This window comes from Manis pentadactyla, chromosome 19 (genome assembly GCF_030020395.1).
Source record: "Manis pentadactyla isolate mManPen7 chromosome 19, mManPen7.hap1, whole genome shotgun sequence".
NCBI classification, from domain to species: Eukaryota; Metazoa; Chordata; class Mammalia; order Pholidota; family Manidae; genus Manis; species Manis pentadactyla.
This window is the reverse complement of record NC_080037.1, coordinates 6,398,650-6,425,139: the sequence shown is the minus strand read 5'-3', so window position 1 is coordinate 6,425,139 and position 26,490 is coordinate 6,398,650. Positions and strand designations below refer to the sequence as shown.

Sequence of the window (26,490 nt, the reverse complement as noted above, 5' to 3'; positions counted from 1 at the left end):
ATATTTAGGAAATATCATTTACTTCTATTCCATGGTACCTATGTTTCTCTGCTTGAACCATAATAGCTTTAATTTCTAATCAGCTGAAGCTCAGACAGTTTATTGTCTAACCTTTAATAAAGTAGAATTCACTTAATTTTGTTCTGATATTGGGTTCTTAGTGCAAGAGAATGCCTGGTTTTACTTTATAACAGTGAACTACCTATTTATATTAAGCCCCAAACAGGAAGATGCTATTTGGCTCTGTCTTGGCCAGGGGACTAATTTTTGAAAATGAGTCTTTCATGGATTTGAAAAATTCAAGCATTAGAGGATCATTTCCTTTTTAATCTGGTTTGGATTTCTTTGTAAATAAGTTTTGTTTTCCCTTTCTAGGATATAGTAAATTATCGGGAAAGCTAAATTCAAATTCAAGAGATATTTACTGAGTATATACCCCACATGTGAAGTACTGTGCTGTGTCCTCGGCCCCTTTCCTGGACGGTCCCTTCACCTTGGTAGGCTAACTGAGGATACTTCTCAAAGTAGAGCCTGACATTTTTCTTCCCCACCTTAGGTACCTCTCAGCCTGCTCCCCACTACAACTTCCAAATTCTCTGTCCTTCAGTCTCTCTAATGTTTTTCAAATATATAACATCAGCCTTTACTCCTCCTAACGCTTCTCTGTTGCTGTCTCCTCCTCCACTGTCACTAACGACTCTCCACCCCTGCCTCCGTCATCTCTTTGTACAACTTCACCATCTACCCACAGGATTCATCCCGCCCACTGGCACCTTTGGATGCTGTCATCTTTCACTTTGCTCTTCCTCAGCCTCCCGGCCACACGGTCGTACTCTGGACCTCATCGTCGTCGCTGCTGGCACCCCTTTGGGGTCTCCTCTTCGGGCCTCCCTGCCTGCTGCCCCCACTTACTGTCGCACCTGCACCCTGACTCCTCTCTGACCTCACCGGTCTCCGGTGCTCCGACCCAGCCCTTCTTCTGTAGCCACCCACCCCTTGCGTAGCCTGGGTTCCATGTCCCATGCTGTCACCACTCTCTTGCAAGCCCCTCTTGCTCCCTGAATCCTCTTTTCTTAGGGTACACTTGTCTGTAAAAAAAAAAACCACCATAGTTAAACCCGGTTGTCCTCTTTATGCCTGCTCTCAAGCAGCTGAAAAATTGCTAGAAAGTACCTAGTAGTACAAGTAGATTTGCTTCAGATTTGACCAGTAATGCCAGAGGGGCATTCAGCACTGCCAGTCATTGCTAGTAAATTCACTGGTCTTTGAAACAAAGATTCCTCACCTTCTCTCCTCAGATCTCCAACATTCGCTCTCCCCATCCCCCCAGCTGATGTACTCACCAAATGCTACATTGAGAAAACAGAGGTAATCACGTAGGGACTGCCCCGTGTTGCCGCTGCCCCCAGCCCAGCCGCACCCACGCCCTGTTACGCTGGAAGAAGAGTCTCTTCCATTGTTCTAAATCTCAACTTTGCTACTCACTAGATAAGTATCACTAGGCAGGTTCGTTAATTTTTCTGTACCTCAGCCCCATCGTCTGTAAAAGGAGATAATAGTAGTACCTTCCTCTTAGAGTCAGCGTGACAATTAAATGAGTAAAAATGCCTTAAGTAGTGTCTGGCTACTTTCAGTCTAGTCACTTTGTTATCATCTTTGTCACCGTTGTCATTGTCATCAGCGTCTCCATCATCTAAGTGACTCCTTCCTTTTGGGCCCTGCATCCCAGCCCCTCTCACAATTTTGAAGACTTTGCTCCTGCACGTATACCCGACCCAGCACGATCAGTTTCTTCTCTACTGGATCATTCTCATCAACATACAAAGTGTCTTAATATTACCTTTGGTGTAGGGAGACTCTTAACTGCACATCCTGTTTCCCTGTTGCCCTGCCTAGCAAAACTCTTGAGTTACTTGTACTCACTGCCTCCCTTTGCTTGTCTCTCACTTTCTCTGCCCCTCTTGGCTTCCGCTGCTGACTCAACCGCAGCGCTGTTGCAAACGGCTCACCATTGGCCAGCGTTTTGCTGAAGCCACAGGTCTGCCTACATTCTCATCTTACCTGACTTCACATCGGTCTTTGACATGATTGACTATTCCTTCTTTTTCTAGTCCTCCAACCTTTATTTTTTAAAGTTTCAAATCTATAGAAAAGTTAAAAAGACAAGTACAGTGAGTACCTGAAGACCCTTTAGCTAGATTTCACAAATTGTTAACAGTTGTTCTGTGAAGGCAAACATGCAAAAAACTGACCTATAGAACTGGCCAAGATCCAGAGAGATTTCTTTGGCTTACTAGGCATATGATTTGACAAACTGTACTCTAATTATATCATTTGTAATCTGAAGAGTTAAGTTGGTCTCTGTCTCTGACTTAAGTGGAGCCTGTAGAATTTTGGAGAAGGTGGTAGAAGACATAAAGTCAAATTCTATTGAGCAACTTTATGTAGTGTACCTGGAGAGCTTATGGAATATCCTCGATCGGGATATTTGGGAAGAAGAATTTGATTTTTTAATTTTAACAGAGTAAAGTAGATGCCAGGTCAATATCTGGTCTTAAGCTATAATGTTCAAATAATTCTACTCTGTGGCTTTGCGGTGTGAAAAAAGTCTATATAAGAAATAGCTAAAAAGAGCAGGATATGGGTGTGAAATTAATGCCACTTAGAAAGTACTAGTCACAGGCTAATTTAATTTTTGTAATTTGTTCTTCATTTTGAATTCTCTTTATTATTTGATTTCCTTTGTCTCATAAGAGAGTTGAAAAGAGATTAACAAAGCTGCAAGTAAGTCTTCCCTTTGAGGAAGTCTCCACACTGAAGATTATTGAGTTAAAATGCTAGGTATACTTTAAAAAATCTTGTTAAAAATGATTGCAAATGACTGGTAGAGCAGTGGCTGATGAATTAAAAGGTACTGCTGTTTTTTAAACAGGAGTCTGGAAGTTCTTCTTGTACTACCAGTCAACATTTCCCACTTTTGTTGTGGTAAAACCGCTCATTTCCTTTCTTTCACTCTTGATAAATAATTCAACCAAATAGAACTTAGAAGCTACTTTGTAGACATCTTCCGTCGGGGACTGAACACAGGCATCAGCAGACACTTTCTGTAATCCACCAGCACCTTCACTCACTTGGTTTTACTGCTCTCCTTCCCTCTAGTACCTAAGTTAGGTGGCATATGAGTAATAAAAGGAAAACTAACTCATAATTCTACCCTGTCAATATTAAGGGCCCAGGTAGGTGAACAAATGACTACAAGACTAAATTGTAATGATATTTAATCTCAAAGTAATTTCCATGTAAAGAAAATCCAGAAGAAGCTACTAGCAATATAACAGAAAGGCAGGAAGCAAACCAACCATTTAAGTATATTAGTATCAATAATCAAAGAATGTTGATACTTCTTTTGATGATCACAGTTTCGTAGATGTGCTATCCCAAAGAGAATATATTTGGAAACTGTCCTATCTTAGACATGTTCTGCTCAATCAGGGCAGTTGCTTAAGAGATTTGCGTCTGATAGTTGTGCCTTTTACTCTTAAAAATTCATTTCTTCTTAAAGGCCTGTTGGTTACTCAATTTTAAAAAAATGTATTTACAACCTTGCATTTTCATTGCAGTTCATTCCATTTCAGTGTTCTATAGTTGTATCCAGTTAAGTGAATTGAGTCTTCTCTTGAGCCATGTTTTAGTTTTGTTTCAATGTATAATAAAATAGTTCTTTGACTTGTGACTCACTACCAAAACCAGTAGGAAGATTCCGACACTAAGAATTTCTCTGAGAAAAGGAGAGGAGAAAAAAAATCACACTATTCACTTGAAAAAGAAAATAATTTTTTTCTCTCCAAATATATACACAGCTCTGTTAAATGTGTATTGCTGGCAAGTAAATGATGAGTATTAACATTCACAATACCAACTATAATAGTAAGCAATACCTTTGTGAAGACATAAGTACATCTTGAGACCTTGGATTGAGTAGGCAGTTTTCTAGTGAGAAGGCAGTCACCTAATGAGGCAGAGTATGATTCAAATTGTGTTTAGAATTTGGGTAAAATTTGGCTCAATTCCTTAGATCCCTTTTTAGCTCTTAGTCCTCATTGATGCTAAGTTACCAGCTAAGCCTAGATCAACAAGGATGATTTAGATCAGTTCCAAGCCAGAAACAACATGCTGGTTAATTTTTCAAACAGAGATCAATTTAAGTCCTAGGTAGATATAAATCACAGTGTCCGGTATAGGATTAAAAATCAGAAGAATATGATAGAATCTCGCTGATTAACATCAGTTGGTACGTTGGGAGATGAAACTTGAACTGGATAAAACTTGAACTCGACTGTAAAGAAACATTTTCTTTAGGATAAAGAGAGGGCAAGACTTATTTTTGTAAGGATTGCATTCAGCTTCAAGTAATGGAAAACCTAATTAAGCATTTGTTGAAATAAATTGGATTTATATTTTCTTATATATTGAGAAGTCCACATCAACAAACCAGTCGGGTTGCTGATGTTGAGTCCACAATTTAAGGATGCTGGGACTAAAGTTGCTGCAGTTCTATTCTCTTCTTTCCCAGATAATCTCAAAGTGGCTGCTGTAGTTCAAGTCATCATATGTGTGTTTCACACAGAAATAAAGAGGAAGGCATGGCATCTATCAGGAAAGCAAACCTTTTCCAGAAATTTCTAGCAGACTTTTGCTTATGTGTCAGTGACATCAACTGTGTCACATGCTTATGCCTACCTTCAAGGGAATGTAATGTTTTAAGTAGGCACATTGTGATCTGAAAAAAAATGCGGACTTCTCTTAACGGGGAAATGATGGATACCCAGTGGCCACAGTAGCAGCCACTGCTTCCGGCAGCCTGTCATCGTGGGCTAAGCTGGGACTGAGCAGGGTGTCTGGGAGGAGACAGTAAAGAGAGGAGTCAAGTTGAAGAGAGATGAGAAGTGTTTACTGTGAGGGATGCAGCTGTATGATTTAGGTCATCCATGCGTCAAGGAAGTGACTTTAAGCTATTAAACATGAAAATAACACTATGAGAGCTCTGTTAAGAGGCTGTTAATCTAGCTGAGGTGCGAAAGTGGGAAAAGGTTAGGAGAGAAGATTCACTAGGAGGAATGGTCGGGCGAACTGAAGCTGCAGAGAAGATGAGCCAGGAGACACTGCGACAGTTTTGGGTGAGATCATTAACGGCCTTGAAAGGGAGGAGAAAGAAATACCCAAAGAAATTTCAAAGGAAAAAAATCTTCAGTGCTGGCATCTGGCGTCTAACTGAAGGAGGAAGTAAAAGCCGATTCCGTGCTACTGACATAGCTGTTCTCGCCACCTTCACTTCTGCTTAGCTTTCTGTCCCTTTAGTTTCTTAAAGTCATCAGGTTACCTACCCATTTTAAACTCCTCCCGAACCATTAGGTTATCCCCACTTGGCATTGCCTCTTCTGCACTCTCTTCTGCAAAATAAATCTGAAAATAAAATTTTTTTAATGGAAAAAAACAGGATTGGTAGTAGACCTGCCTTTCTGTACTTGTAATGCTTCTCCCTTTGTTGAGAGTGATTATTGCTTGATGATTTATGGGCAGTTGCAGTGGTAATTTTTTTTCCATGAGTAGTTTCTTTTTTGTATCTGATTTACTAAACAACTATTTAATCTGTAGGGACTTTCACAGGACCCCAGAGGTTTAGAATAGATCAGCCTGCACTGTATCTTCTAGGAGATTAAAACTTCCTTGCCCGAGAAGCCAGTGGCCAGGCCCACTGTACCTAACTGACCTTCGGAGTCCTGTTAGCTTTCAGTGAAATCACTCTTTCTCCCTTTGGGACAAACATCTGTTTCTACTTAAACAGATGGTTTAGCTTTCAACTAATAAAAACTAGAGATCATCATCCATTTTAGCCAGCAAAGTTGCTTTGAGCCTCCTACTAACTGTCCAAAATCTGAATTATTTCTGTATTTTACACATATTACGCTCCACAGAATGGATTTGTCTTTGGACTGGAAAAGTAAGAACCCTGTATGTCAGAAGATTGAGCCATTTCACATAATCTGAAGTTTCTGTTTTTCAAAAGAATTGCTTAATAAGCGCAGGTTTAACTCCTGTGTGAATTCTCTTTTGCAATGATAACAACTGGGAACACTAGGGATCCTAAGTTCCCGTGGAGTGTTACATGGTTTGTTCAGTACTTGCATTATAATTTCTTTGTTATTTGAAACATAAACTGAGTTCAGGGTGCTAATAGGCCCGCATCATCTCAGGATATACATGTCAAAGGCAATGTAATTTTGTTCACATTGGGAATTACCCCGTCCCATGGGCTTTTACAAATAGGAGTTAGAGAGTCCTGAGAAGTCTATATTTCATTTTCCTGAATCTAGAATCTTGAAGCTGAAAATATGGATGCAGATTATGAATTAGAACTACTTACGCTTTGGGGATCTTGAGTATGTCAGACAAGAGTTGCCTTTGGACTCAACCAAATATCCGTAGAGATACTTTCCTCCAGATTGATTGCAGACTTGAAAGGAACAAATGAATGCTTTAAACATAAGATTTAGATTAAATTCTGAGACAAATGTGACCTGTGAACTAGTTTGTTGCCAGGAGCAGAGTAAGAAGACCATATAATTGGCATCTTTGAAGATATCTTTTAAAGCCTGTCTCTTTGTTTGCAGCCTACTTACTGTATAGGGGAAATGTGATCTACTTGGCATCAGTACAGTTTAGATCAGGACAAAGGAAGACACATAAATATTCATGTATTCAAGCCACAAAATTCCAGGGTTAAAAGGCACCAGTACAGCAGCATCCCTGCTAACCCGCTTCCGGTGTGCATTCCCTTCTGCAGCGCTGCTCAGGCAGCCAGTTCAGGACATAGTCACCTCCAGGGATGAAGGCTCCCCGCTCTAAGTAGCTCTGGCAGTCTGTGGATCATTCCTTCTCTCTGTCTTCCGCCCTCTACCCATAAATCCACAGGATTGCATATAAATGTAATCTTTCTTCCACGTGACAGGCCTTTAGCTATTTGTGCACTGTATATCCTCTGAGTCTTCATATAGCAAGCTTTCCCGGCTTCCTTCTGTGCCCTGGGCTCAAGGTGCCTCTGGTCATTCTCCTCTGAATGGGCTCTGGTTTTCCCGCCTCTCTTAAGGAGGCTGTGAACGCTGAGCATAATGGAGCATCTCCAGGTGCTGCGCAGTGCGTTTCTGCTGGTGAAACCACTGTGGTTGTTGCCGGTTACGTCATGCATTGTGCCTTCTGTTAAATGTAGTCTGTATAGTTTTTCACATATAAATTCAAAAATATTTTGTATTTTTACTGCCAAGCCATGTCTCTTGCGTTTTGTTTCCTGAGTTTGAATTTTGGACTGAAGTTTAGGACTGTGTTTTGATCCTCATTTAACATCTTTTTGAAAGAGGTTTTTCTTAAATCCCTTACTGAGCACACATTCAGGAAAGGCTTTCCTCAGCCCGTGGAGTAGGTCACGCACTCCTTCCCCATTTTAGCTGCCCAGAATACTCTGGACTCCTTATTTTTGTAATATTCATATCATTTGTAATCAGTAGTTTATTATCTAACTTCCCTGTTAAACTGTAGGCTTTTTAAGGTTAGGGACCCTGTTTGTTTAATATTCTTTGTTATTTCTAGTACCTTACAAAAATAAGTGCCTAACACATAGTAAGTGTCCAAAAAATTTTGTTGAGTTGAATTAAATGTATAAAGCATCTATGTAAGCAGGAACTATCCTTTATATCCAGGGAAAAAAATGTAGTTAATTAAAATATATAATCTCCCCCCAACCCCAGCCCCATATGCACATAGTGATATTTTAAACTGCAGCGTGAAGGGTAAGTAGGACTGGCCGAGGGGATGAGGCGGACTAGGCATAGGAAACAGATAAACAGAAAGAAAAGTGTGAGCCCACTCGGGGGAAAGTGCACAGACATTGGGGTGCAGAAGCAGCTAGAGACGTACAAACAGAAGCTAGTTCGTGAAGGCCGCGTATGACAGGGTTTGGAGTTTTTATTTTATCCTATGAATAATAGGGAGCTACTAAAAGATTTTGAAAATTTTGAGCAGAGGAGAGGCACAAATAGTCATTTCAAATATTTCCCTGACAGCAATGGAAAGGGTAGAGTAGAGGAGATGGTGCTTTTATAGGGACAGTTAGGAAGTTATAATCATCTAGGCAAGAAATGATGGTACTTAATACAAGAAAGGACTCTATGTATGTACTAGTAAATGTATATGCAGTTACCCCAATTGTCAGGAAGAACAAGCACCGACTGTCTCGCGTAGTCCTGAGGGTCGTGACTCTCGGGGCAGCTGAGCAGGGTGGCTATGGCCCCAGGTCTCTCATGGGGTTGCAGTCGAGCTGTTGGTGCAACTGAAGATTTGATTGGCGCTAAGGATCTGCTCCCAGGCTCGGGCACTGTTGGGAGGAGGCCTCATTTCCTCACCATGTGGGCCTGTCCCTGGGGCCTCCCCCAAAGCAGCTAACCCAGGAAAATGAGAAAGTGAGAGAGCTCCCAAGACGGAAGCGGGTCTTTCAGACCTAACCACAGCAGTGGCATCCTGGCGCTTCTGCAGCAAGCTGCTGGGTACATGGACTGAACATTGTAGGAGGGGACCACACAGGAGTGTGAACACGGGAGGCGGGACTTACTGTGGGACATCTTAGAGGCTGCTTACCGCCTGGTCTGTCACAGGGCACAAAGCGTCAGTCTAGAAGTCAGGGATACTTTGATGGTCTGTGGAGTTAAGAGGACAATACTTCATATAGAAACTGTCTTTAATCATTCCTCCCAGTTTCCTACTACCATAAGTAAAGGAAGCAAAAGGTAAGATAGTTAGTTAAGACTACATTGTTTAAGTGTTAAATAATGGCCACTTAGTACTCATTGCTTATTTTTTATTATACAGTATGATAATCTGATTCTGTATTTGTTTTTTATAGTATATAATTGCAGTTCAGATTTACAAATATTCAGTGCACAGCACTATGCTAAAAGAAAAGCATTTCAGAAGAGCTCTGGGATGTGATTTATGCCTTCAGAGAACTAATAATCTAACTGAAAATAGATCATAGAGGATCTCAGAGCTGGAAGGAAACTTAGGGACAGTCTAGCACAACGGCCTTATAATACAGGTAAGGGCAGGTTCGGGGAGGCAAATGGCTGATCCAGCCCAGCTGTGACCAGAACCCAGCTCTTCAGATCCCCGGGCATAGCACTTGAGGTAAATGTGAAAGGTAGTTTCTTTGCACCATCAAGGACATTCTTTGAGAACATAAAGCACTTTTATATTTGAAACTAAATGACTTAGTATTTGATGTGGGGAAAGACAAGACATAAATATCTTCGAAGACATTTCTGTCTTCTGTTAGAAGACGAGCTCACTCTGTCACTGATTACTTACTCTATGACTTTGAGCTAAATTATAATACATTAGTAAACACCAAAAATAATTAGCAGTGATAATATATAGTAGTATTTATTTAGCAGTAATAAATAACATACAATTTTTTGAAGCAGAGTCCACCCTAATTGACAGTGAGATATTTACACAAATTTTCCCATTTTAGAGTGATAATATCCAGGGTTAAATAAAGTAAAAATGACAGTATAACTTATGAGTAAAAATAGTATGTAAGTACCAGCTACATTGTTAGAATAACAAGGTAGAAATAAATAAAATTAAGCATTTATAAGATTTTTTTTCAGTATATATCACAGTTTAAAATATTTTGGAGGTATTTTTTCCAAACAAAATGCTTTTTAACCATCTATTGCCTGTATTTCTACATAGTTTAGTTCCCCTTTTTTGAGCACCTACCACCTATATTAAGCATATTTTTGCATTCTTTAACACATGTAATTGCATTTGGTCCTCACAAAGTCTCCATGGAATGATTTCATCTCTATTTTACAACTGCAGTGGCTGAGAAATTAAGAGAACCCGTACCTGAGCTTTCTGAATAAGGCTTCACAGTCTTTTCTCAGTAGCCCAGACACCAGCTCCTGGTGGTGTCTTCAGCCTGTCTCTTAAGTACAGTTTGTAACTAAGCAAAGGCAGTAGAGCTAAATACCAGTTTATGTTACCATAATTTCAGATTAACAACTACTCTGTTTATCTTCTGGCCATCTATAAATACTTTAATATCAATCGCATGATTTGACATGATTGCCAACCAAAAAATGAAGTATTTGTATTTGTAATAAGATAGGCATGCACATAGGCAAGTTTCCTGGAATTTCCATGATAAACCAGAAAGACTTTTTTCACCACTATATTAAAATACAAAGAAACAAATTGGGAGACTGAGTTCCAGCTTTCTTGGCATCATAAATTTACCTAATTAAAGCACTTTTTAATAAATTCATTCCATCCAAATTTAGCAGGCATTAATTTCACAGTTTGCTTGCTTTTCCCATGGCATTTAAACATACAAAAGTCTTTTTTTTTAATGTTTTCTAGTAAGTAAATGTTAGTTATTTCCCTAAACTAGCCTGTCCCAGACCAACTGATCAGTTCTACATTCAGAATAACATATATCATTTAATAGTAAAGATAAACAGTTGGTCTTCTCACTAATCAGTTTACTATCTATATTTCTATAGATGTGGCCATCGGTTTTTCCAGGAAAACAGGCTTGCACTCAGACTAAGACAGCTAGTCTGACTAAGATAGAAGAACCAGGCTGTGAACATGAACATCTGCTCCCTACTCTGCGTGGCTAGTAATGCTGTTTGCTTGCATTCTAGCAAATGCACTATCTGGATGGCGCTGTCTTTTCCCCTTTGTCTCAGGGAGCCTCATTCAGCATACACTTAATTGTTAAGTACTGTCTCTGTAAACAGCCAGTTTAGTTCCACATTTATTAAGCACTTACTAAATGCCAGTAGAGCTTTGTTGTTGTTGTTTTTACTTTTAGCTGCTTGTATCAATCAGTTTTCTTCGTCTGAAGTAACAAACTACTATGGGTAACCTAAGCAGGATGTCTAGGAGAGCCAGGAATCAGACTTGGAGGTCCCTTAAACAAAAGCAAAGCCCAAATTACACTACAGAGCTGGCAAAGACCACAGCTTGCGACATTAATATCACTGATTCCAAACCTACTCTGGAACAGGTGCCACGACTGGCTCTTCAAACTAGACACTCCTACTTCCAGGGCCACCACCCTCTCCAGTCTGAAGCTGGTGCATCTCATTGGCAGTGCCTAGGTCACATGCCCACCCCCTAGTTACAAGAGGTCTGGGAAACAAAAGTATCTCATACCATATGGAAAAACGTGTGGTTCTCCTGCACTGTGTCTTTCTCCTTTACTACTCACACGTAGCACTCACAGCACTTCTGGTCGCCAAGCGTTTGGTGGTTTTTCCACATAACAAGCAACTCTCCGTGACACCAGCTGGGCATCCTACCGTTTACCTGGAAATAGTGTCAGATTCCACAGGTGTCAGTGCTCCGTCTCACAAGACTGCCCGCACCCCACTTCTGATGCCAGTCTCAAGTTAGAAGGTCCCGGGTTGCCTACAACTTCTGTCTGGCTTGGCTATAAATTGGAGGTTCCCATGACTCCTTCTTCAGTTTCGATTAATTTGCTGGAGCAGTTCGCAGAACTCAAGGAAACCCATTTACTGGTTTATTAAAGGTATGATAAAGGACACAGACGAGCAGCAGATAAAGAGGTGTGTAGGGTGATACCTGGGAGGGTCCCGAGCTTCTGCCCCTGTGGAGCTGGGCCACATCACTTCCAGGTTACGTGATGTGCTCGCCAACCTGGAGGCACAGGGGACCCCATACTACTGGGATTTTTATGGAGGCTTCATCATAGAAGCATGATTGATCATTAACTATGCTTTTCAGCCCTTGTCTCTTCTCAAGAGAATGGGTGGGAGGCAGGGCTGAAAATTCCAAACTTCTAATCATGATGTGGTCTTTGTGGTGACCAGCCCCCACCCGGAACCCACCCAGAGTTGCCTCATTAGAACAAAAGACACTTCTGTCACCCAGGAACTTACAAGGGATCTTAGGAGTGTCAGGAACCAGGGTCAGTGACCAAATATTAGACCAAAAGACGCTCCTAGTGCTCTTATCACTTAGGGAATTACAAGGGTTTCAGGAGCTCTGTGCCAGGAACCAGGAACCGAGACCAGTGTGTGTTTTCTGTTATCTCACAGGTACTTAAGCTTATTTGGGAGGAAGCAGGCTCTGCCTCATGGAGTAGGGGAGTCTCTAAACCTGAAATACAGTCAGATGCTAAGTAGCTAAAAAGTTCTGTCAACAGCATTTTGAATAATCAGAGAAGTTTAAACACAGCAAGTGAGAAGGAAACAACAACCAAAGGAGAAATCCAGTGAGTTTGGCCTTAATATCACTAAAAAAAGGAAAAAACAATGTTAAGCCATTTGATAAAACTCAGTTAATGGAAGGCTGAGTGATAGCAGATGCTCTCGGAAATTCATAACATCCTAAAGAATGTGACTTCCACGTGAGGCCCGTTTGCTCTCTGCAGATACAGGCACTCCCACCTCTCTGGAAGGGTCAGCCTCAGCATCACGGCAAGGAAACAGCCCATGCTTAGCGTCAGAGCCCTCAGTTCTCACCCTGCTCAGCTCCCCACCAGATGTGTGGCCGGTGAGCAAGCCACTGGGTTGAGTGCCCTCATCTATAAAATGGTACAGTTGAGGGAGGTAGGTGATCTTTAAAGTCCGCTGTGGCTCTAAAATTCCATAACTTCTACGTGATAGGCTAATGACAATTAATGTTTTTACTTAAATTGGTTTTATGTGTGTTTTAGAAGGTAAATAATGAGTTTATTTTCTGATGGCAATAAATTTCCATGAATTCACAGAATTAAATCTCTACCTCCCACTTAGTTTCTTGCTGATTTTTAAACAATGGTATTTTCCCACACGGTGCAGTTGAGGCATTCAAGTTGCAGTGGGAGAAATACTTGTTTAATTTGTCATCATTATTTTTGGCTTCTGTTTTTATGAGCGCTTTTTTTTTAAGGTATCATTAATATACACTCTTATGAAGGTTTCACAAGAAAAACAATGTGGTTATTACATTCACCCTTATTATCGAGTCCCCCCCATACCCACTGCAGTCACTGTCCATCAGTGCAGTAAGATGCCACAGAGTCCCTGTTCGTCTTCTCTGAGCTGCACTGTCTTATGAGAGCCTGTTTGTTTTCCTATTTTCAATGGTCTTATTTCTCAAGTAGATATCAAGCTATGGCATAGATGATTTAACATCTTTAGTAGGTTTCCCAAGTGCCCAGCACTGTGCTGGGTATACTTTATAACCCTAAATGGGTTTCTTAGTTTCTGACCGAATCTTTTCATTAATACAACCTTTTGATTTTTTTGACTGTCCCCCTCCAAATTGGCCCCTTTAAACTAGTATTAGTCAAAGTTTTAAAAAGACTGGAAAAGTAACCATGCTATTCAAAGTGATTAAATGTATAGTTCACACATTTTTAAATGTCTCTTAGTTTAGCCACTGTTAACAATCTAACTGATCTACTTCTCCATTAAAATCTATTAGTAGCTCAATGCACTAGTTACATATGGCTGTGTAGCAAGCTACCCCAAAACCTAATGGCTTAAAACAACACACTATTTCACAGTTCCTGTGGATCAAGAATCCAGGTGTGGCTCAGTTGGGGGCCTCCAGCCCAAGGTCTGTCATGAGGTCGCCGTCAAGCTGCGAGCTAGGGCTGCCATCTCGTCCAAAGGTCGGGAAGGATCCACGTCCAACCTCACTCACACGGTTGTCGGTATGATTCAATTCCTTGTGAGCTGTTGGACTGAGCGTTGCAGTTTCCCACTGGCTGTTGGCCAGAGCCTCCCTCGGTTCCTTTCCACGTGAGCCTCTCTATGGAACAGCTCACGACATGGTGTCTGGCTTCTCTCAGAATGAGCAAACAAGAGAGTGCTCAGGATGGAAGCCACAGGCTCTTTGCAATGTAATCTCCAAGTTGATATCCTATCACTTTTACCATATTCTGCTCTTCAGAAGCAAATCATTAAATACAGCCCACACTCAGCAGGAGGGAATACCTAGCATGTGAACGCCAGGATGCAGTGCTTGCTGGGGGTGATCTTAGAGGCTGCCTATCCCACTCAGGGGATCTGCTGTTTAATCATGGAGTACCCAGAAGTCATAGTGTTCTTAGATAGAATATTGACATATGTACTCCCATCATGCAACAAATGGTAATTTTATTTTCAGTAGACATGTATCATAAGCAGGTCTTTCCCTCCTAAAATATATGTATGTGTGTGTACATATGATACTTAAAAGAATCTTAATATAAATATTTGCTAACTATTTTATTAATCAGTTTTATCAAGAGATGGCATTAAAGTTCTGAGACAGAATTAGAAGAGAGGTTTTTATGTTTACTTTTTTCCTTGACTTAGAAAGATTGACACTATTCAACTTCAGTAATGGAAAACTTTTGCTAATGTAAAGATAATTTTAATTTAAACATGTCCAGTTTGCAAAAGAAGTATTTTTCTTCTTCTTAAATCATACTATAAACCTCAGTCCTAATTTAACAAAATAAGTAGGTCTAAATGGACCTTAATTCCTTTGTTCAGCAAGGCTTATTGAGTCCCTTATAACTCGGTAAGAGTTACACCTGTAATGAAAGTCCATGCCTCCATAGCTCCTGTGATCTCTGTCCATCTCTCCAACTTCATTTCCTGTGTCACCGCCATCCCATCCCCTTATTTGTTCCACTCCAGCCCACAGTCCTTGCTCTTTCTCAGCCCGACTGCTCACTGATGCCTCAGGCTTTTCCATCTTTCTGGAAACCTCTTCATACCCCAGATCATCACACAACCCACTTACTTCTCTGCTCCAGCATCACTCCATAAAGAGGCATTTGTTCACCACCCTTCGCAATGTAGGAAGGACCATCAAAGGCCAGGGAAATGATAAAAAGTGATGCTTGAGAAAGATGAATGTGCTGACAGTGTACAAGATAACTTACCTGTCCACTGGTTAGATTAGACATGGATGAGCGGAGACCACCGTTGGGAACTTTCACACTCATTCACGTAGAGTTGATAGTGATCTGACCTGGGAGAAAGGTTAGGACTACATACTCCTGAGCAGAACACAAGACACTGCAGAGACGGCAAGTAAGCTGCCAAAACCACAGTACTTTTCCTTGACCGCTTAACTGACCTCATTTTTAAAGGATTCTCAGCTCTTTGCATACAGTTTTGTCCATTTTATTGCCTTTGCCTCGGAGACTTGTTCATGAGAAATGCTCCCCTCGTGCACACATGTCGTGCTGATGAAGGACAGTGGGGTCTCCATGGTTACTCTGTGATCATCTCTATTTAGCACAGAGGAGATAGCACTCCATGAGCTTAAATGGAAAACATCTGCCATTAGCTCTTCTCTGTTTACCTAACTCTAGTATAAGGAATGTATAAGGTCAGCTTCCCTGGCTGGCAATCTAGTTATCTTTGTATTTTTAGTGAGATTTCAAACCACTCTTCCTGCTTGTACACTTGAGTAGAGAAGTCCGATGGCTTTTTTCAGAGCTCCTGTCAGGCATTCAGTGTCACTGGGGGCGATTTCGGCGGGCTGCCCTGCCTGCCTGTAGCTGTCTAGCCTACAGAAAGCCCCGGCATTCTTTCAGACCGTTGTTATTGCTGTCACCTGGTTCTTGTGTTTTCTGGGATATACATGAGGTTTTCTTCAGACATATTTTTTCCTCACCCATCTATATTGAGGACATTTTAGAGACCACAAAGATGTCATTGTGGGCACGTTGGTCAGCCTGGTAAAAAACGTAAACGGATGAATTTAGCAGTCTTAGATTTAATTCAGTTGATCCTATCATGAAAATAAGTGTCGAAGAATAAAAAGCTAGTGAATGCAGTTTTAAAAATGGAGGTTAGTGAAACCTTGATTGAGGTCAGTTTGTGTGCTAATAGGGCTTCCCTGACAGGTTCCAGTCTGTGTGATTACAGTGAGAACGTGATGTCAGCTGTTACGTAAGGAAGTAAAGGCTTTGTGTTACAGGCCACTGTGTTGAAGATGAGAGTGGATGCTAGTGCAGAAACATACAGTGGTACGGGGAGGACAGTGTATCACAGAGGAGACAAGTGGGGACTCTGTGGCATCTCACTATACTGACGGGCAGTGACTGCCATGGGGTATGTGGGGGCCTCGATAATAAGGGTGAGTGTAGTAACACACTGTTTTTCTTGTGAAACCTTCATAAGAGTGTATATCAATGGTACCTTAATGAAAAAAAAAACCATACAGTGGTAAAGCACCACCTGAAAGCTGTGTGAACAATGTATAGAGCGGTAGTTGGAGACTAAGCGCAGATGAAGCCAGCGGGAGAGTGCTGGTGGCTAAGCAGCCTTCGGCCAGCGTGGGGATAACACGTGTGGCTCTATGAAGAAAAATTTCAGTCAGGACACAGTGGTTGAAGCCACACACATGCCCTTTGAATGGGAAGGAGGACTTTGCCTGCCCCCGCACAGGGCGAAAGATCCGTCCAAGCAGATGCTGCTGTTTTGTGTGGGACCTGAGTCGGCCGGTCCGGTCCACCCGGCAGGAAGACCACCTGCAGTGAGAGGCAAGCTGCACAAATGGCCTGCAAATCCAGATCATCTCTCTGGTTTATGTCACTACGTTGCTGCCTTCCTCCCAATAGCTACTTTACACCCAAAGCTTGATAAAAATAGGAATTGCCAAAGAAGTAAGCAGGAAATTCTTCATCAAGAATAAAAACCACCGATGTAGTAGGGGTTCGGCTAGAAGAAGGGGTGAATCCTTCCAAGTGACCTACCTTCTGGGCTGTTGCTCCCAAGAAGCCTTCGGTTCAGACATTTCCCAGCGGTGTTGGCAGAGCTGCTGCTGGTGCACCGCGTACTTTGCCGAAGGCCTTTTAAAGGGAATGTATGGCCAACACCCTCTATGGAAAGGCCCGTAACTCTCAGGAGTATGGGTTCAACTGTAAATTTTTTCCATATGAGTTGTCATTTGGCAGTTTCTTTCTTCTAAGCTTCCCTCTAGTTGTTTTTCCCTTTGTTCTTAAACTCAGTGATTTATTTTCTCCTCATACTTGTCACACGGTTGTGGAAAGAACAAATATGTTTCCATGGCATTTAGCGTGTTATAAATGCATTGTTCTCCGTGGGTAAGCTCGTCTCCCACTGAGAGCATGAAGCCTGTCCACGTTCTCAGGTAACTGCCCACGTCTCCTGCGGACGGAGGAGGAAGTCTGACGAGCTTCCACATTCTCTGCTTTGTTCCCGGGCATCGCCCACTATGCAGAGCACTCCCAGGAAGTTACCTTCCAGAAACTCCGTTACTTCTCTCTTACCCTCCTTCCCATTCATCTTGCATTGTAGATACAGACGGTTTGACTTTACAGGGAAATCTGATATGCACTGCACTCAATTGCAAAGATGCAGATGGGTTTCATAATTGACAGGAAGTTGTCACAAACTCCGTTAGTTACACATATTTGAAAATATTACACCCACTTGAAAATACCCAGAGATATTGATATAAGCATGAGCTTTTGAGATGCATGGACATAGGTAGGAATCCCAGCGCCTCCTTAGCTGTATGATTTGCTCTCTTTGTTCCAAGTCATAACTTCCTCAGATGAGAATGATTATATTATGTAAAGTGGAGAATAATACGCCCAGCATATGAAAGCATTCATCATAGTTCTCAGTAGGTAATTTCTAACAAAGGGAGTCGATCTGGAGAGAGTCCATTCTGCTTTAGACAGCTCTAAATGTTAAAAATGTATTTCTGTGTTGCTCCAGAATCTGTACTTTTAAACTATTTGTTCTAATTCAGTATTCTTAGGCCTCAGAGAAAAAATCTGATCCTTTCCCACAAGGTCGGCTCCCCAGCCTTTGATGGTGGCTCTTTGGTGCTGTGCGTCTTGCCTCTCGGCCCATAGGAGTACAGCTCTTTCATGCCTGCCTCCTGGCCGGGGTCCAGACCAGCTCAGAGCAGAACCCGCCCTGCATGGGTGTTCCCATCCACTGGGGGAGAACAGAACTCTCACTTTTTTTGTTGTGTTATTAATATAAAGTTGGCATGAGTTTGGGGAGCAGTTATATTTCACCTGTGACTTACCAAACTATACTTATCTAAAATCTCCAAATCTTTTTCAAACATGTCTTTATCCCACTGTGTCTTCCTCATCATATATTTGTATGGAGCTTTTTGCCTTTCAACCTGTTGAGTCTCATCTTGTTGGAATTTGTTTTCATTTTTGAGGCTTTGAAATGTTTTGGGATCCTGATTAGGACAGTGAATTACTTGGCTATCACTTCCTCAGAGTGTGTCAATATCTATACATGAATCATTGAAAGTTTTAACAGGAAGGAAATTTTTACCTCTCAACTTAACCTAACTCTGAATTCCATATTCATTTATCCACCTGCCTAGTTAATATCTCCACATGAGTGTTTCCTAAACAGCTCCCTCTTAGCTAGACTTCCTGACTTCCATTCCCAACCTTCTCCCAGAGTCTTACCATCTCAGTTAATGGCACATCCATCCCTAAGGGTGCACAGCCAAAAACCGTGTAGTCATCGTCGGCTCCTTTCTTTTTCTCCTGCACCCGCATGTAATCCCTCAATTAATCAGGCTGATTCTACCTCAGAATGTGTCCTGCATCATCTCTCTTCTACTTCTTATCTCCTTGTTCTACCAGTCCAGACAAACCATCAGGATATCATGCCTGGATACTCCAGTAGACTCTTAACATTTTCTGCTTAGCTAGAGTGATCCTCTTAACACATAAATTATATCATGTCACTCTTCTGTTCAAAACGTGCCTGTAGCTTTCCATCTCACTCGCAGAAAAGCTGAAGCCTGACCGTTGCCTGCACAGATCTATGTGACTCAGACCCCCTACCACACACAAACGCTGCATTTCGGACCCCATTTTTACTCTTTCACCCTCCTTTTCTCCTCTCCATGCACAATGTTCTTCTTGCTGTTCCTTGAACATGCCAAGCCGCCTCTGACCTCGGGGCATTTGTATTCATTTTTCTGTTCTCTCTGCGGGGAGTACACTTTTTCTCATCTTTTACTCTCTGGGAATCTTTCATGTGAAACCTTTGGCCCATTTTTTGTTGAAGGTATTTTATGAGACTATGTACTATTAGAAGTTACCAGAACTCTTTTGGCTAATGCCACCTCTAGACTTGGCTTTTGGCCTCATGTAACTGAATATGTTAGAATTATGTCCAAAGTAATTGCCTATGCGTACAGAGTATTGTGTGTGACCAGATTCCTCCCCATCTTATTTCCTGCCAAATTGTAGTGATTTTCATAGTGCTTGAGGTATTCCTATGAGTCTGAGGAAAATACGAAAGTATAAGGAATTCCAAGGAAATGGTCAGATTTCTCGAATGGCAAAGAATACTAAAGTTTTTAACCATTAGTACCAAAAATACAACGTAGAGCAAAAAAAAAAGTTTGTAGATGAAGATTATGTCAGACTGTCAAAAAGATTTTTTTTTAATTGAAGGCTCTGATTTCCAATTAAAGACTCTCATAAATTACCCTAAGTTCAATTTGTAGTGTAGCAATAGCTTTTGCACTATTAATGTGACCTTGAGGGTCTCAGGTTTAACAGCTTAAGCCGTCATTCCTTTAAGGAGATGAGTTTGGGTTCTCTTTCAAAGAAAGAATTACCCCTTTCTAAGAACTTGAGTATTTCATACTATATTTCACGGCTCTTACCTTTTATTAGAATCTGTCACTACAGTAGGTTTGGTCGTAATAGAATTCACTCATACAAAATCTCTTCCCTTGATCCTTTGGGTCCTGTGCAGCTGTCACCCATCCCTCTGTGACCACCTTCAGCAGAACTCCGCGAGAGACTCAGCCATTCTTGCTGCTTGCGCCTTCTCGCCTCCTGTTCGTTAACCCACTTCATACCTGCTTCATCTCGTCGTGCCACTGAGATCCTTGTCAAATCTGTCTTCTCCTTCGTTCACCAGATTCTCTTTCCATCCTCGCCTTCCTCCCAGTACCGCTTGGCACCATCTTGAAACACTTTATTTACTTGATTTCCAGTGTGGCCTCCTGTTTTGTTTTTCATCTCATTTCAGGCCTACTTCTTTTCAGTCTCATCTGTTGACTCTCTTCTCCCTCCCCTAACTACTGGAATACCGCAGGGCTTATACCTTCCTTAGCCTAGGTGATCTCATTCAGTCCCACGGTGTATAAATTACACTGTAGGTTAAGCTGCTATAACAAAGAGGCCCCAGAATGCTGCTGCTTAAACAAGGTGAAACTTTATTTACCTTTCCTGTAGAAGTAGTGTGTATGGTCCAGAACCAGTGTGATAGCTTGTTAGTGCTGGAACCCCAGGTCCTCCTTCCTGTTGCTCTGCTGTTCTCAACTTACTACCCAGGTTTCCTGGTCCCAGGTGGCTGCTCCGGCCCCTCCGTCATGTCAGGATTCTAGCCAGCAGGAAGAAGGAAATAGGAAGTGAAAGGCTTATCCCCCCCTGTGAGGACAAAGAAGCTACACACATTTCTTGTACTCATCCCGTTGGCCAGAGCTGAGTCAAATGATGACAGTTTGCTGAAGAGACTCTAGGAAGTACAGCTTATAGTCAAGTAGCCATAGATTTCGGTTATGATTTGGCAATTCTTTTACTAGAAGAAAAAAGAGGATAATGGATTTTGGTGGATAAGGAGCAATCTCTGCCACATATGGACTTAAATATTACTTTATATGCTGGTGTCTCCCAGTTTTGTACCTGTTGACGTATTCCCTGAGTTCTAGACTCTCTGTCCAGCTTCCTCTCCAAACATCCCCAAACACTTGCATATCCAAAACCAAGCTCGACTTGTTGCATGGCCAAAACTGAACTCTTGGCTTTTCTTCACAAATCCCTGCCTCATCCTAGTTCTCCCAGCTGCTCACGTCAGGCTCCTAGGACTGCCGTGGTTCCTCTTTCTCACCCAACATTCAGTCCATCTGTATGTCCTGTTAATGTTCCCTTCAAAACAGGCGCCAAGTCCTGCCACCTCTCGCCATCCCCGCTCGGTCACTCGGAGCTCCCACTCTCCCAGGGGACAGCTGTAATTCCCTCCGATCTAGTTAAGTAGGGAACAACCCAGGAATTGGAAGCGATGTAGGAAATGTGACACATTCTTCAATAGTCCCTTGGTAATCCCTTGTTTTTCCAAATCCATTTTAAGTAGCCTTTTTCGAATGTTTAAAAAAATAATTCTGTTTAAGGAGAAGAAATTCTGCAGTAGATTGTACTAGTTTATTACAAAAAAAGAAGGGAGGATTTTTTTCACTGTGGGTCTAAGAGCCTTGTTGGACTCCTTGAGGTTGCTCTCTTATGTTGCACAGGTGCGGCATTTTGGCAACATTAATTAGAGACAAATCAGACCTAATAAGGACGGAGTGTGGCTCTGTCCAGTCAAGTAGCATATGCTTTAGATTGCTGGGCATATGTTAAAAATCTGTTCTGTACTCTCATCTTCACTGGCAAGTATTAGGCAAAACTAATAGACTTCTCTTAGCTTCAGAGAAAAACAGTCAAAGGTCGGAATCATCTGTTTGTCTGTGTCTCCATCCTGCGTCAGATCCATCTTCCACACTACCACCAGTGACCTATTCAAATAAAATACGTATCGATCCTATTTCTCCCTTCCTTAAAATTCTTCAGTGGCTTCCCATTGCCACTGGCTTAAATTCCAAGCTCTGTGTGAACCACCCCTTCTTACCTCTCCAGGCTCATATTCCCGCTCTCCAGCTCACAAATTTATACTTCAGCAACACCTTGCCCAGAACGGTGCCTCAGGACGTCATGTATTTCCTAATGCTTACCCTCTTGAGAATTTCCCCTACCCCACACCAGGCTGAAGGATCCTTCAGAGTTCATCCTAAGTGTCACCTCAGGAAGCCTTCTTTGTCACCTCTTCAGCACCCAGGCTACGGAAGGCACCCCTTCTCTTTGTTCTCATTACACCATGTGCACACCCATATCACACTTAGGCCGCACATTTTATCTGTTTACATAGCTGCTTCTCTTACTAGTGGTAAGCGCCTTGATGGGGGCCTGGGCTTGCTCACCTCTGTCTCTCCAGCACTGAGAATAGTGCCCTGCACATAACAGCTGCTAAGTAAATATTTATATAATGGAATCATATTGATCATATGAGCAAATTCCCACTGGGAGAACATCTGCCCTGCCTTATATATCTGGGAAAAGCCCTTGTTTATTATACTCAATTAAGAGCTGCTGTGCTACATATTAAATTGGATATTTAAATCTCCACTTAAAAACTAAAGATTAAATTGAGCATATTCATACTTTGTTAAGTTTATACCGTGCGCGTTAGTGCAGAAGCGTGGCTAGCGACTCCACTTGAGAGCTGTTTGGGATCCCTGACGTCCAGCTGCAGTGGAGGGAAGCTGTCTGTGTTTGGTGGCATTTCAACCAGATGAGCTAATGGTATAAAAGTAACAAGTCACTGTTGGTCTGTGGAAGAGATTGGGTGGCAAGCCTTCTCTGCTTTAAACCCTTGCTTTAAAAAAAAAAAAGTCCCAAGAAAGGTATGTTCTTTTAAGAAAGTTTATGGCCTGCATTTTCTAAGTCGTAAACCAACTCAGCTGTCAGTTTTCAGCCTGGCTGTTGTACGGTGACCTATGCAAACGTGGTGGTTCCAGTTTTACCCAGAAAGGGCCCCGAGGTTTCCACTGAAGGAGGCCAGAAAGAAGAGATGTCGTGGATTCTGCTGGAAAGTACTAGGTTACTAGGTTATCCTCTGGATAACTTGTCTTACAAATGAAAGGCCTCTGAGAGGGCTTCCCAGGTTTCCTGCTGCCCTCCTAGCACCGGGGGAAGACCTAAGAAGGGCTGCTACTTGCCACAGTTTCCTCTGAAAGCATTTCCACTGTGTGATAGCGATCTGCCACTGCAAACCTATCTTGTTTTTCTTTTTCTTTTGTACACTAAGTCATAGACCTGGAAAGAAATGTTCTGGATAATGTTTTCAAGACAAACAGATAAACCTGACATTGTTTCCAACGCAGCAACTTCCTCTGGACTCTGTCACTGTCTCCTTAATGTAAGTCTTAGTCACACTTGTGTCAACAGTAGAAATGCCCTCCTATATCTCCTTTCATGCAGTGGTGTCACACGCATTAACTCCTTAGGCCGCACACCACTGCAGGGGACTGGCAGCCACCATAACGTCCGTCCATTGGAGAGGTGGCGAAAATGAATGAACTAGGAGGTGGCAGTTGGCTTCCTCTCCATGAGACCATGAGGCAGTGGAAAGCCAGGGCCAGACCCCGGGACCACTGAGTCCCAGGCCTCTGCCCTGGGCTCTGAGGCCTTTCAGTTCTTGCTACATTGAGAGGTTACATGCTTATGATGTATGTTACATTTATCATATGTGTTAGGTACTTGACATAATGTTTAACTCTTACAGCAGATTAGGTGTTAATATCCCTGTTACAAATGAAGTCACAAAAGCTTGCTGGCTACTGATTAGCAGAGCTGGTCTGCAGACCCGTGTCTGTGATTCCAAAGCCCGACTCCTCTCCTCTGTCAGGCTGCCTCCACACGATAACAGTGTCCTGCTTTAGATCACTTACAGCCTGTAAGTCCTCCACAAGCATCGTCACGTTTCACTTCGGAAATATGAGTGGGTGTCATAACCTTTGCGATAAGTAAGCAAGACACTAGGCAAAGTGAGGTGATCAAAACCTACGTCAGTTCCTGACCCTCCTGCTCAAACCCTCCAATTGTGTCTCATAAACCAGAGTGAAGGCCTAAATCTGTGACCTGGGAGGAGTCCACTTTCCTCTCCGGCCTCGACTTCCCTCTCCCCTCATTCTCTCTGCCCCACTCACGCTGGCCTCCTCGCTGCTCCTCAGACACTCAGGGGCTTTATCCTGGCCGATCCTCCTGCCTGAGACGCCCTTTCCCCAGGTAACCCGGGGCTCACCCCCTCAGTTCTGTCAGGTCTTGGTGGTAAAGTCTCCTTTTCACCAAAAACCACCTTTCCGGTTGGACCTTCCCCAGACCACTCTTTCTCAAACTGCAGTCTAGCCCCCCAAATTTCACATGCCTTCCCAGGCCTTCGTTTTGTCCTCGGCCGTCATCATTTTCAAGTACATTGTGTATTTCCCTCACTCATCGTCACCTGCCTCCCGCCCACAAGAATGGAAATGCTGTGAAGAAGTGCTTTCCTCTGTTCTGTTACTTCTCAGCTCCAGCATCTAGAACAGGCTTAGCACGTCGGGACTCAATAAATATTTGTTGAAAATAAATTAGAAAACAGAAGATGAGAAAGGTAAAGTGTTTTCTACAGAAAATGAAATGGCCCAGAAGTGTGAGAGCTTAAACTGACCCTGGGCTTCTACTCCACATTTTTGACTTGGGAGCCTAGCTAGGCCAAAATCCAGAAAAAGCTTTGTAAGTAGTTTTATGAAATAAAACCCAGTTAATTATGAACACTTTTAATGTAATAGGTACTTTCAAAACAATTGTTTCATCACTTACTATATAATAGAGAATATAGACCAGCCTCAGAAGGTCTCTAAGCAGCCAGAATGATGAAAACAGGTCACAGAACTTCACATAAACTTAGGTATTTGTAGGCCTCTGATGCCGAACCTCTAAAATGAGGGGCTGCTGTTTCGAAGTCACACACAGCTCTACCTTCTCTTGGCTCCGTCACAAAAATGGATGAAATGCCCAGTTTTCTTAATCATACATGGTGTTCTGGCAACTTCCCTCTTGTCCTACATAGATCACCCATGTACTCTTGTTTGGTTTCCCTGTGTTTGTGCAGAATGTAGGCCTCTCATCTCACTGCGTCACGTTGCCGGAGCAGCAGGCGTGCCAGTCAACTCGTGCAGCCTCTGCTGTGGGAAGACTAGCCGCCGCTCCCTCAGTTACCCCAGCGACAGCCAGAGGCAGGGCCGCCTCAGGCCAGGGAACTAAATCAGAAAGAGCCACCGGGGGCAGGAAAAGAAGCCTGTCACCAGCATGGCCCCACGCGGCCACTCCCAGTGGAGGACATGCACGCAGGCTGTCAGACGTAAAAGGGCGTGCACCAGTAGGCAGGCTGGTGGTTGTCCAACTGTGTACACCAGTTTTGGCAAAGAGAGTTAAATGCAATATTTTGCATTGTGTCTCAGCCCAGTTCATTTATTTGGTAGAACCTCCCTCTGTGGAGAATACAGTTGTTTTTAGGTGGTGTCCGTGTCCTTGGGAGCAGAAGGCAGCTTTCCAAGCCCCTTCACTTAAGTGTGCAACTCGGGTGAGGTTTGTAATCCCCACTCCCGTGACAGTTCTGCACGGTGGTTTATGACAAAGGGAACTTGCCCACCACGGCAAGATGGAGCAAATCGGAGAAAGTAAGAATGGCAAGCTGATTACTGAACTTGGGATTCAATCAGAATTGAACCAAAGTTTTAACTGGAGAACAAAATACCAGTAGCTTCAGTTGCCTTTCTCTTACTCTGTTTACATTTGCTCCAGGAGGAACTGATCTCTTCTCTCTCTTTATTATCCGTGAGCACTTTTATATCTGCACTGGATTAAAGGCAGCTCTGTTAATTTGTTTGCTTGAACTGAAGTTCCCTTAATTTGTTATAACCATTACTCCTGTTGCCGGACCAGCCAATGTTTGTATTTCACAAATAAGTCTTCTGATTCACCATCCCATGCCTACTGTATTTATTCTTGAATGACTTTTCATTATAATTATAATTATCCTTTACAACAGAACTACAAATAGGGTCCTAATAACTAATGCACTGTTTATTTTTATTACATATTGGCATACTGTTATATTTTCCTGTAATTTTTTCGTATCACATCTTCCGAACCCTTATTAGTGTTTTTCTGCCAACCTGACTGTAAACTACCCAAAGGTAGAAACTGTGTTACGTAATCATTTGGCCTGGAATACATGCTAGTTCTATGAATAATCACGGATAATTGGGGATTTGGTTGATATCCCACACCTCCCTGGGTCCACTGAGCCCACAGCCCCTTGCTTTTATGTGCACATTTCCTGTGTCCCACTCGAGTATTCACATAAAATGCCGCAGATGGCCTGGCTTCAAACCCACAGAGTATTCAACAAATAAGAGTGAATCTTAGAAGGAGCCAGTGGAAGACCCTCAATCATTTTACCCCTGGTGTTAACACTCCTGTGAGAGAAGGACGGATCCTCTAGAAATACTGTTTTGGCTGTATCAGTGACACCTATTAGGAACTGTTCCATGCGAGAGCATGAGAAATTTTCTGGAGTTCAAAAAATCAAAATGACATCCTTGGTAAAAAATTTCATTAGGGTTTGAGTATCATAGTTAAAACCAGGAATCTCTGGGAATTTGGTTCTGAAGCTATTCTCAGAGCTTGTGTTGCATACATTCCACAAGGGCCTTAAGAAATGGAGCAGGCTTCGTTTTTGGTTTTCAGCA

The 26,490-nt window shown here is 42.4% G+C and overlaps 1 protein-coding gene across 3 annotated transcripts in view; it reads left to right on the top strand.

The window, feature by feature from the left end:
- The window catches only part of ATF6 (activating transcription factor 6), a 196,023-nt gene that overhangs the window by 147,411 nt on the left and 22,122 nt on the right, over positions 1-26,490 (top strand). The window contains exon 16 of one of the 3 annotated variants that reach the window (XM_036922831.2): positions 1,299-1,368. The exons of 1 other annotated variant lie outside the window; for it this stretch is intronic. In XM_036922831.2, coding sequence (XP_036778726.2) covers positions 1,299-1,368 — 70 coding nt within the window. Of the gene's footprint in view, positions 1-1,298; positions 1,369-13,633; positions 13,891-26,490 lie in introns of those variants that run through there. One more of the 3 variants, XM_036922829.2, reaches the window with a different exon arrangement.